The 11,511-nt window shown below is 45.6% G+C and overlaps 1 protein-coding gene across 2 annotated transcripts; it reads left to right on the plus strand.

Moving 5' to 3' along the window:
• The first annotated feature begins 990 nt into the window (after positions 1-990).
• Ripply3 (ripply transcriptional repressor 3) lies at positions 991-11,228 on the plus strand. 2 transcript variants are annotated; one of them, XM_048803656.1, is made up of 4 exons: positions 991-1,401; positions 2,266-2,332; positions 7,065-7,132; positions 10,185-11,228. In XM_048803656.1, exons 1-4 carry the CDS (start codon positions 1,298-1,300, stop codon positions 10,516-10,518), a joined length of 573 nt encoding a protein of 190 aa, XP_048659613.1. In that variant the 5' UTR covers positions 991-1,297; the 3' UTR covers positions 10,519-11,228. The 2 variants fall into 2 exon arrangements, with proteins under 2 accessions (XP_048659613.1, XP_015334251.1); XM_015478765.2 differs by having other exon boundaries at positions 995-1,401; positions 2,260-2,332.
• The last annotated feature ends 283 nt before the right edge of the window (positions 11,229-11,511 follow it).

Raw genomic sequence — 11,511 nt, forward strand, 5'->3', positions numbered from 1 at the left:
CCCCCCGCATTACTGTTGGCCTTTAGGATCATCATTGTCGAAATCTTAAAGAAAAACTGTGGAAACATTTTAATCCCTTTTGGAGACTTTTTTAATCCATAAATTTAAATTATGCCAACTAGGTTCCAGTTCTCCCACGCAGCCTCACCGGCGCACTGCAGAGCGGTTCCGGGTGCAGCAAGGAACTCAGGAGTCCCGCGCTCGCGCTCTCGCGCGCCCACAGTGTGGAGTGGCAAGGCACTTAGGAAGGAGTGGTCCTCCAACCTTCACCCTGCGCGGTCCGCGGTGGCTGTCGCTGCGGCGCGCGCGCGCCCCTGGGAATGTCCCCAGGTTCGCTCCCGGGGTCCCGAGCTGGCACTGTGTCCGCACGCGGAGGTACCTCTGGGCCCAGCCCGGGGCTCACCGGAGAAAAATCCCACCGACCTCCCCAACAAGTCCCATAGGAAAGCCACTTTATTTTCCAAGGCTCCCAACGTTAGGAAGGCTGCTCTGATGGGACATCCTCATCTTGCTGGGTCTCCTCTGCGGCTCTCAGTCACCTGGGAGCGTAGCGCGCCTTCCCTTGGCCGCAGGTTCCAGCACCCACGTCTAGGCGTCCTAGACACCCACGGTTCAGCACTGAGGACAGGGCAGGTTCACGCGGGACCCCAGGGTTCTATAGCTGTCCCCCAACCCCGCCGCCGCCTTCAAATGGTGTAACTGAGATTCTCCGGAAATTTAGGGGCTAGATGCTCGCGGGTCAGAACCCGAGGGCCTCTGGGGACCACTGAAAGGCGAAGCAGGGACCCTTCTCTTCTCGCACCTGGCGGGGACCCCCAGCCCGACAAGCGCCTGTCACCCCCAGTCCCGGAGGGGGCGCGCCGGGTGGAAACGTTAGCCTTGCCCTCCCTCTCCCGGCTTCCCGTGTCACTTCCCGCCGCACGGTCCCCTCCCTGAGCTTCCTTGACCCCGCCCCGCCCCTAGAGCCCCCTCCCCGGTTTTCCTTTGTCCCCTCCCCACCTTTGCCCTGGGCTTCCCGAATCCCCTGCTTGACCCACACCCTGCCGCCACCGCTTGACCACTAGGCGCCCTCTCTTGAGCTTTTCTTGTCCCCACCCCGTCCTTGCTTCCTCTGTCCCTTCGCGGGACTTCTGCCGTCTCCTTTCTCCCCTCTCCGAGATTTCCCTTGTCCTGTCCCCGCCCCGCCCCCGTTTTTAAACCTGGCGCGAAGGGCGCGAGTAGGTGAGTGCGCTCCTCCAGGCGGATCGACGCGGTCCTGTTGCGGGCGCCGCTGGAGGGCGCGAGCTCCGCCTGCACCATGAGACCCGAGCCGGCTGCCGGAGCCTGGGAGGGGCCGGGGCGCGTCTGTCACTGTCCTGGGAACGTTTCCCGGAGGCCGTCGTCGCCACACGGGCCCGAGAGGTGAGAGTGTCCCGCGACCCGGGTGGACGCGTGGAGAGGCACGCGCCTCATTTAAACTCCGAGAGCAGCAAGCTGAATGCTCTGGCGTCGCTAAGCCCCCCAACCCCCTGCCCGGGCGGAGTCCCCAAGCTCGACGGTGACACTGAGCAAGTTCTTTAGCTGGAGACCTAGAGGGCTACAACGCTCTGTGGGTCCCAAGGCACAATTCTGAAGTACAGAGGCCCAGAAGGTACCTGGCCAGGAAATGGACCTACGTTTGAGCTGGGAAATACTGACGTCTTGGGCCCCTAAACGAACTTTGCAAAGGGATCCCCTGCACTTTGGCTGTCACAAGGTGATAGTCTTTGTTTTCCCTGTGCCCAGGGCTTAGCGTTGGCCATGCTTGGGCACCAGCCCTTTTAAAAGTAATAAAATTAAAGGAAATCAGATCAGCTGGGGAAGTAGGAATGGGGTTGGGTAGGCTAGGCAGCCTGAGTGGAGAAACAGATCTCCTTTGTGTCATTCTAGAACTCTGTAGAACCAACTCTGAGAATCAAGATCCTTCAATGAGGAGGTGCAGTTGAAACTAGTGACAAAGTAGCCAGCTATAGTGGGAAAATCCTGAGCTAAAGAATCCAGCCAGGATTAACTGGGTCAGAAATCCTTCAACTCATGTGTTTCCTTTACTTTCCCAGAGTCTAATTGAAGGCAGAAAACTGAGAAATACACAGGAGAGAAACACATAAGTAGCACTGATCCAACCCTAGGCTGACCCAGACACTAGATAATAGCTCTCATGGTATTTAAAGGACAGCCGAATCCCCAGCACTGGGGGCCGGGGAGCCTGGGATTCATTCTCTCCTTGTACTTGCTTTCCAGTTCTAGCCCAACACCATGGAGACCCTGGACGCTGACTCCAGCAGATGCAGAACTGACCAGAACTGGAAGCCTGGTAAGGTTAAGTGTGGATGTTCTAAGTAATCAGTCCAGGCAGAAAGTGGCACCTTCTCTAAAATGAAAGGACCTTGAAGGGTCTCCTCCTCTGCCCCGCCCTTGGTCATCTAACCTAGAGATGCCTCAAGGGCTGGGAATTGGAGTCTGTGTGAGTCAGGTGTTAACCAGACCTGAGTTACCTACAGATCGGGCTCCTGGTTGCTTATCCTTTCTTGAAAAGCAAAGCCCTTATGGCACATCAGTTTCTTGGGAATTAAAAGGTATTTCTTCCATGTTTGGGTTTCCGCAAATCTAGAGGTAGGAAGGGGGGCGGAGAAGGCTGCCACCATAGAGAAAAATTGAGTGTCATACCATTAATGCATTATTTGCCACAGAGCAAATAAGGACAGAGCTTCAAATGGAGTGTCCAGAAGGTGCAGCTAAAAGCCCCCACCCGCCGTCTGGCCCTTTCTGAAGTACTTTCCACCCAGTCTACAAGCACTCCTGGGATAACTCATGTTGTCAGAGCAAATACACTCAACAGAGGGGCTTTGTGAACAAAGATTAATTGCCACTACTTTTTTTTTTTTTTAGCCTGGTAACTAAATTGCTTTTATTCTTATTGAAGTAATGACTTCCTTTCATTTGCTATATTTTAAAATGTAACTTGATGGCTGGCTGGCTTATTTATTTATTTATTTATTTATTTATTTTTGGTGCTAGGGATTCAACCCAGGGCCTTGTGCTTGTGCTTGCTAGGGGAGCACTCTCTAGGCCACACACTGGGCCCTAATTGGATGGCTTTTAAAACACTGTAAGAGTTAATCTGGCTAGGAAGAACTGTGTATTTGATTTACATAACATATGTGGCATATGGCTTAATATTTAGTTATCTGTAGTCTGGTAAGAAAACTTGGGTGTGAGAAAATAGACCTTCACCATATTTTAATATTTAACTAATCTGAATACTAGAAGTTTTAATTCAGTTATTATTAATTAAAGAATCAAGCAAATAAAATCTATAACAAATTAATAAGTGGTATAATTTTTAAGCCTATTTTTTAAATACTGAGAATTAACCACCGAGCCACATCTTCCAGCCATTTATTTTATTTTATTTTTATTTTGAGACAGGGCCTCACTAAGTTGCTGAGACTAACTTTGAACTCATTATCTGCCTGCCCCAGCCTCCTGACTTGCTGGGATTACAGGTGGGAGCCACTACACCCAGCTAGCCTAAATCATTCTCTTTTTTAAAAAAAAATATATTATTTTTAGTTGTAGATGGACACAATACCTCTATTTTTATTTATTTATTTTTATGTGATGCTGAGGATCACTAAATTATTCTTAAATGCAATATCTAATAATGGAAAATAGTTCCTTCTTTTGCCTTCAAACAAGTTTTTTAAAGCAGTATTTTAAAGGAGAGAAAATGTTTATAATTACATTCAATTTTCTTTTAAATGAAATATATGTGTACCATATTTGTTATTTGCAAGAATAAAATAAAAATATAATAGCACACAGGATGTAGTGGCTCACGCCTATAATCCCAGCAATCCTCCCAACTCAGGAGGCTGAGGCAGGAGGATTGCAAGTTCAAGGCCAGCCTCAGTAATTTTGCGATACTCTGTCTTTAAAAAAAAAAAAGACTGGAAACATAGATCAGTAGTAAAACGCAACTGGGTTCAATCTCCCGTACCAAAAAAATTAAAATTAATTTTTTAAAAATACTGTAGCACATTGCCTAATGGCAGTAGGTCCCCCGCTCCTTTGTGACGAAAGTAAAGACTACCTTGCAGAGAAATGTTCAGCCGCAGCAACTCTAGTTGACTGTCACACTGGATGAAGCAGTTGGTCCTTGGATCTGGATGGAGGTGGAAGAAGTTCCTTGGGCTGTAGACTTTGCCGGCTTGTTCCCCCACCCCACCTCCACCCCCACCACCCTCGCCCAGCCCTTTGCAGATCTCAATTGAGGAGCAGAAAGGAGTGACAGAGCATCAGGACCGACCAAGACCTAGGCTCAGGGTACCCTCTGCTCATCCGAGGGGCCCAGCGGGGAGCGTTAGGGGAACAGTTCTTGTCAGTGCTCCTCTCCCAACCACGCAGGCTCTGGGGCCCTGTTTAGTATTTCTGGGAGTGGAAGGGGTCAGGAGCCTGGGGTGAGGCCCGGTGACCTAAGGCAGAGCTGCCCGCATGCACGGAGATCCAAATTAGAATAAAATCTGGATTTGAGGGAAGGCCTCAAGGACTTGTGCCTTCCGCAGTGGAGTCGCCCTCACGTGGTGCCCGTAGGGCTCCTACCTCCGGGACCAAGTAGACAGTGAAAGACAGTCTAAATGTTTAAAAATGTTTTTGGTGCTGGGATGGAATTCGGGGCCTTCCATATGCTAAGCAGGTGCTTTACACTGGCCTGCACCTGCATCCCCCAGCTAATCCCTTCTTGACCTCTATTGCTTTTCCTTCCTGGCGACTTGCCCACACTGCCCAGGAGGTGATTTCTGGGAGATGTCAGAGGTGGTTCCTTGAAAGGGTCCTATCTTCCAGGCTCCCCACACTTAGCTTTAGCTGGTCAGAGGCACAAGTCACTTTCCAAAAGTCTCTGCTGGAATCCACTGTCTGGATTTTCAGAAAACACCCATACCTTAAACACACTGTTTAACTTGTGTACATTTCTGTTCCCATTAATTATCAAACTGTGAATATTGAGTCTCTTCCCTCAGTGAGAAAGGATCTTGAATAAAATCTTTTGGAAAATAATCAGAATATTTTAACACTAGTATTTTATTTATTTTTTTTTTGATATTTTTTTATGCTTTTTTTTTTAAAGAGATAGCGAGAGAGGAGAGAGAGAGAGACACACACACAGAGAGAGAATTTTAACATTTATTTTTTAGTTTTCGGCAGACACAACATCTTTGTTTGTATGTGGTGCTGAGGATCGAACCCGGGCAGCACGCATGCCAGGCGAGCGCACTACCGCTTGAGCCCCATCCCCAGCCCCAACACTAGTATTTTAAAAGCTGTGTATGTTTGTGGGGCACAGTTCTTAAATTTTATGTAGGTACATTGTACATTTCAGAGTCTAGTCAGAATCAGATTTTTTAAGGAAGCTATCCTTTCTCTGGAATGCTTTTCACTGTGCATCCAAGTTGCATTGTTGTGTGTACCCTGTCTCGTCCCAGGGCATGGAGTTCTGCTCAGCAGGACAGGATTGCTTGCAGTGGAAGGGTGTGCCTGGTTGATTAGGTATAATTTATAATCACCACACAGCTTAACACAGAAGTAATTTCCTGTAGCCTCCAAAGCATGCATAAGATTTTATTCCACAAAGCTTTACTTTTCTTCCCCCAGCTAATCACAGTTTATTATGAAAATAGGACTGGATAAGCTGTGATGTCTGCAGAGGTATCCAGCAGGCCAGTTTCCTCACAGATGTGTACACACACACACACACACACACACACACACACATCCCAAGGTTCCACAGGAAGGAATGGCATGAAAACTGAGTTTCAAAATCCTCAAAGTCCTTCCTTGCAATGCCAGAGCAGTTTTGTCCCATTCCTAATCCGATTATCACTGATATCTTTGGAGTCCCAAAACTTGGGATTTCTGATCTACCACTCTTCAGCCCATTTTCAAATCATCCCAGACTGGTCCATTCCAGAATGCCTCACATCCCTCTTTTCACAGTGACTAAGCTTTCAGAGACCTGAGATCACATGGTGACTCCTGGCCCTTTAGACCTTTGGATAACCTGGCTATGTGTCAGGGCAAATCCGCTTGGGTCCAGCACCATCAGGAGTTTGGTTAGAACGGGCGCCACCCTGGACGGGCAGAGTGGACCATCACCTCACTTCCTGGTCAGCAGTCAGCATGGACTTGCCTGGCTCTTTGCATGTCTCTTGTTCTCATTAACATTGTCCTTAGTTGCCTGGTCTCAGATGAGCTTCCCTCTCCGCAGTTTCTGACATGCAGGTGATCACAGGCCCCTTGCATGGTGCCGAGGGCCTGTGGTGTACTCCAATCGCCTTTCCCTCCCTCCCTCTGGTTGTTAACTTTTGTTCAAATCTTTACCATCTCCTACCCAGACTGGTGCCTCCACGCCCAGACTGGTGCTTCAAACCAGCCCATGCACAGCTCTCAGCAGTCATTATTATCCTTAAAATACAAATTTGATTGTTGAGCTCCTCAGCTCAAAAATCAGTCTGCAGGACCAAACCCAAAGTTAACAGTGGGTTTTAAAAGAGTCTAGGATCAGAACTCAGCCTCCCATCAGAGCCGTGTGACAATCACAAATGTCTCATTCATTTCACACAGGGCTCTCCCATCTGAGTCCTCTATCTTCCTGTCTCTCTGACTATGATGCTCCACTCTGCCAGGAGTGTCTCAGAATTCTCACCCATGTGCCAAGGATATCCCTGCTAGGCCCCAGAGCCCTATTCTGGTCCCTTTCCCTGTGTTGAATCAGGAATGTGTTGCAGTGGTTTGCGCTATACCATAATTATTTGTATACACATGCATTTCTCTCCATTAGATTGCAAAACATCTGTGCTAAGACCCTGAGTCTGTATTCTCCATGGTTAGAAGCCCTTACAATGCCTGGGACATTGTGGTAGAAGGAACTATCTGATATTGCTAAGATGTTTGAAATTGGTACTGACAGCAGACTACCTCTATTTTTTCTTTAAAAACTTCAATGGCTCCTTAATTGTTTCTGTGTATGTATGTGTCTGTCTTTACAGTGTGAGCCTGGGGAGAAACAACAGACTTGGAGATCGAAGGGGGCCTTTGGGTTTCAGCATCCTGTCAGGTAATATATGACTTCACAGTAAGAAATGTATCATTTTCTTTTAACATAAGCATTAATACACATTAGTATCTTTGTGTACATTCCAAAGAAGTAGAAAGGAATTCAATATATTCTCCAATATTATTTAGTTTTCTTATTCAAGGAATTTCAAGGATATTTTGTTAGATTTCTGGAATCTATTCACATATTCATTCATTGACTTATTGCTTCATTTGCAAGGCGGAATTGGCCTCTCTCTGTTCTTTATGCTTCCTGTCACATATTATGCTTTGTGTTAAATTTAATTATATATGAATTATATATGCATAGGTAGTTATTTGCATAGATGCTGAAATACATTTTATTTCTCTCCTGGTATATAAGCTAATATGTTGTCTAGTGCAAAGTAGATCTTCAAAATGTGTGCGTTGCATATGGGGGCAAATACTGGGTACTGGGTATGCATGTGAGAGCATTTTCCTCCAGTAGCTCTTGGTTTGTCTGTTCCTGGTCCTGGTGGTGACCAGGACTCTCCTGGCTGTTTCCCACTTACATTTCATTCATTTTTAGGCAAGTGGCTCATGTTCTGGATTTTTATCTATCTGTCTCTCTCTTCCTCTCTCAGCCTTTCTCTCTCCATCTCTCACTTCCTTCATCAGAGTAGACCAATCCTATTCTTCCAGCCATCCTCTAGGTGCTTTTGCCCTGGTTACCCTGGAAGGCTGGAAAACTTCAATATGACCCAAAGACACTGTTTTCTAGAGATGAACCTGAGAGCCCATCAGACTGGTTAGTGTGGTTTTAGAAGAGGAAATGTTTCCTTTGAGGGGGAGGTACCAGGGATTGAACTCAGAGCCACATCCCCAGCCCTATTTTGTATTTTATTTAGAGACAGGGTCTAACTGAATTGCTTAGAGCCTCACTTTTGCTGAGGCTGTCTTTGAACTCAGGATCCTCCTGCCTCAGCCTCCTGAGCCGCGGGGATTACAGGCATGTGCCACCATGCTCAGTGAGAAGGAATGTTTCTAAGTGTCCTTTACATCCATGGTTTTCAATCCTGATAGAATCCCTGGAGAAGTTTTTGAAAATCCAGTTGCTCGGATGGCTCCCCACCTGCTGATGCACCTGTGCTAGGGAGAGGCCCAGCATTTGCATTTTTATAGGCTCTCCAACTGATCCTAGTGTGCAGCTGGGGTTGAGAGCCACACCCTACTGCGTTCCCTGCAAGGATCACTTTACCATATCCCAGGCCTGCAATCATGGGTGCTGCTGGGACTCCCAGATTTTTGATTTGCTGAAAATGCTGTGAGTTGTGATGCATGAGCTGCATCAGTATAACTGTGTGTTGCAAACTGGATATACAATTATTTCATTTTATTTTAGACTTTTATTATAGAAAATTTCAAACAGCCAGGCATAGTAGTGAACACCTGTAATCCCAGCAACTTAGGAGGCTGAAGCAAGTTCCAGGTTAACCTGGGCATTATAGGAAGACTCAGTCTCAAAAATAAAAAGAGGGGCTGGAGATGTAGCTCAGTGGTAAGACACCTCGGGGTTCAATCCCCAATACAAAAAAAAAAAAACAAACATTTTTTTAAACACACACAGAAATGGCAGAACACCCATGCACCCATCTCCAGCCTTCATAATTATTATCAATATTCTTCTAACCTGATCACATTACCATCTCTCCAAACTATTTATGTTATTGTTGATATATTTTAAAGCAAACCTGGATATCCTTCAAATTCACCTGCAAATACTTCAGCATAAACACCTAATTTTTAATATGCCCTCAAACTAAACTCTGCTTATATTCTGTCCTAGAAGTACAGACCATATGCACCCTCTCTGTTGCACAGTGTCTTAGCTCAGGACTGTGGACACTTTGGGCTGGATAATCCCATGTTCTGGGGCTGTCCAGGGCTTTATGGGATCTTTAATAGCATTCCTGGCCTCTGCCCATGAAATATAAGTAGCTTTCTTTTTTCAATTATGATAACCAAAAATGCCTCCAGATATTGTCAGACATGCCCTGGAGGTCGAGAACCACTGGTCTCTTGGAAATTTTAAAAGTTAAAATTGTCATGTTTGTTTTCTTTTCTTTTTTATTTTTGGCAGTACTAGAGATAGAACCCAGGGGCTCTTTACCTCTGAGTTACTTTGCCAGAATGTTTTTTGTTTTTAATTTTTGAGACAGGCTTCCACTAGGTTGCCCAGGCTGTCCTTGAACTTGCAATGCTCCTGTCTCAGCCTCTGCAGGTGCTGGGATCACAGGTGTGCACCATGCCCTGTGTTATATGGCACACCATGCCTTTGCTCTTCTGTCTAGAAGGGGATGTTGAAATCGGCAGGAATCAGTCAAGACCCTTCCTGAGAAGTTTGCAGGGAACCAAGCATGAAAATTAATAAATGAGAAGTACAAGGACAAGAGATTATGGGGGATATTTAAAATGTGTATAACTTGAATCCCAAACCCCACAATACCTGGAATCAATTTTTATATATTCAAGCTTTTTTTTTCCTCTCTTTTTTCCCCCCTAAGCACATCTTTTCTATTTTGTCTAAGCCAGGGATCCACCCCTCCAGGTTCTCTTACAGTAACATTTGGAAAATTAGCTGCTTCCATGGATCAGAATTTCAGAGTAAAGTTTCCTCCGGAGCCCAGAGGGTTCCATTTTCCATGCTCAAAAGATGGGGTGGAATGGGGCCTGGGTCCTAAATGGGACATCCATTATCCAAGAGGACTCAAGTTGTCCATTTAATCAGAGTGGGCCTATTAATTCTGGAATCCAGTGTTTTCAGTAGCGTATTCCCTTTGTTGAAGTGCACCTTTTCAGGTCTAAAAATTGATTTGCTCATTCAGAGTTCTGAACTAGTGTGGGGTTTATTACCAAGTCCCCTATCTAGGTGGCCACAGTTTCATGTTCTACTAACTTACAATCCATTGTATGTAGGGAAGGCAAAATCAGACAGGAAGATGGGGGAGTTAGCTGCTTCTGGGGAAAAGAGTCTTGGTAGTGTAGGCCTGTTTTCGGGTTGATTGATGATGTATTTGTTTCTTAAATATTAGACTTTATTTACCCATTTCAAAGCGTCAAGAATACCTGCAGAGTTCCGGAGAGAAGGTGCTGGCCAGTTTCCCCGTGCAAGCCACCCTTCATTTCTACAACGATGAGTCTGAGCTGGATTCAGATGAGGAAGAGCAAGGGGAGGAAACGCAGACCTACCATCTTCTGTGCCAGGAGTCAGAAGGTCACCAGGAAAATGGCCCAGGGGGACAGGGCAGAGGCGGGCTGGTGAACCCATCTAGAGAAGGGGATGGCCTAAGGGGCGGCCTCCATGGTAAGGGTCAGCTCCCTTGTGGTGACCCTCCTGGGGGCAGTGAGTGCGTCTCATCCAAATGAATTAGGTCTCTCCCATGTCTGCCCCACTGGTCCCTGGGGCTGCTGCAAGACCCCTGCTTGTGTCCTAGAGACAGCCCCGGCAGGACATGACATCTTCCACTGGATATTCAGAGGCTGGGGACTGCGTGCGCTGCCTCTGCTTAGCAGGCTCAGAAGGCAACTTTCACTCTTTCTTCTCCTGGTGATTCTTTTTTGGTGCACCCACGCAGACCTTTTCAGAAAAGGTGCCAGGACAAAGAGTCTGTGTCCACAGGTTGTTATCAGGAAAGGCCAGCTTTCAAAGCTCACTCAGCGTCATCATGCTCCTCATCAGATTACAAGTGATTCCTATTAACAGGCTGTCACCCATGCTTGCCTCTCACTTAAACGGAGTCATAATGCAGCTATTTTTGCTTTTGCAAAAATAATTTAAATATTAAATCCTAATTTCAACTCATTGTCCAACGTTGATTTGGTTGCTCAGTAGCATTCTGAAAACAGTTTTTCCTCATGAAAAAAAAATCAAAACCCTAAATAATTTACACATGAGTAGCAATAAAGAAGATATGAATTTCTCTGGAACAAGATAAAAATGTATGTGATACTTATATAAGGGTTGTGTGTGTGAATATATAGGTTGTAGAGGGTTAACATTTTTACTTGGTAACTACTTTAAGCTTGTTACTTGAATGAAATAACATTTTCCAATTAAAGTATCTGGTATAAAATCATTTTGTATTTTACTTTTTGTTGATCAAAAATGATTCCTTGAGGTTTTTTACTTAATTATCCTACTTATAGTTGTCTTCCTGTGTATAGTATATTACATAAATTTCTACTTAACATAAATATTTTAAAAGAATATATCACAATCATCTGTTTTGGCTAAGATGTTCTTAGACTTAGTTCCTGTGTTAAAGTTTTTCAGGATTCTTTTATATTCAACACTTCTAACATTATATTATTTTTCAGAATGTAGAAAAAAAATTATAGGAAAGAAAACAAAATGGCTTA

This window comes from Marmota marmota, unplaced genomic scaffold (assembly GCF_001458135.2).
Source record: "Marmota marmota marmota unplaced genomic scaffold, marMar, whole genome shotgun sequence".
Lineage (NCBI taxonomy): Eukaryota > Metazoa > Chordata > Mammalia > Rodentia > Sciuridae > Marmota > Marmota marmota.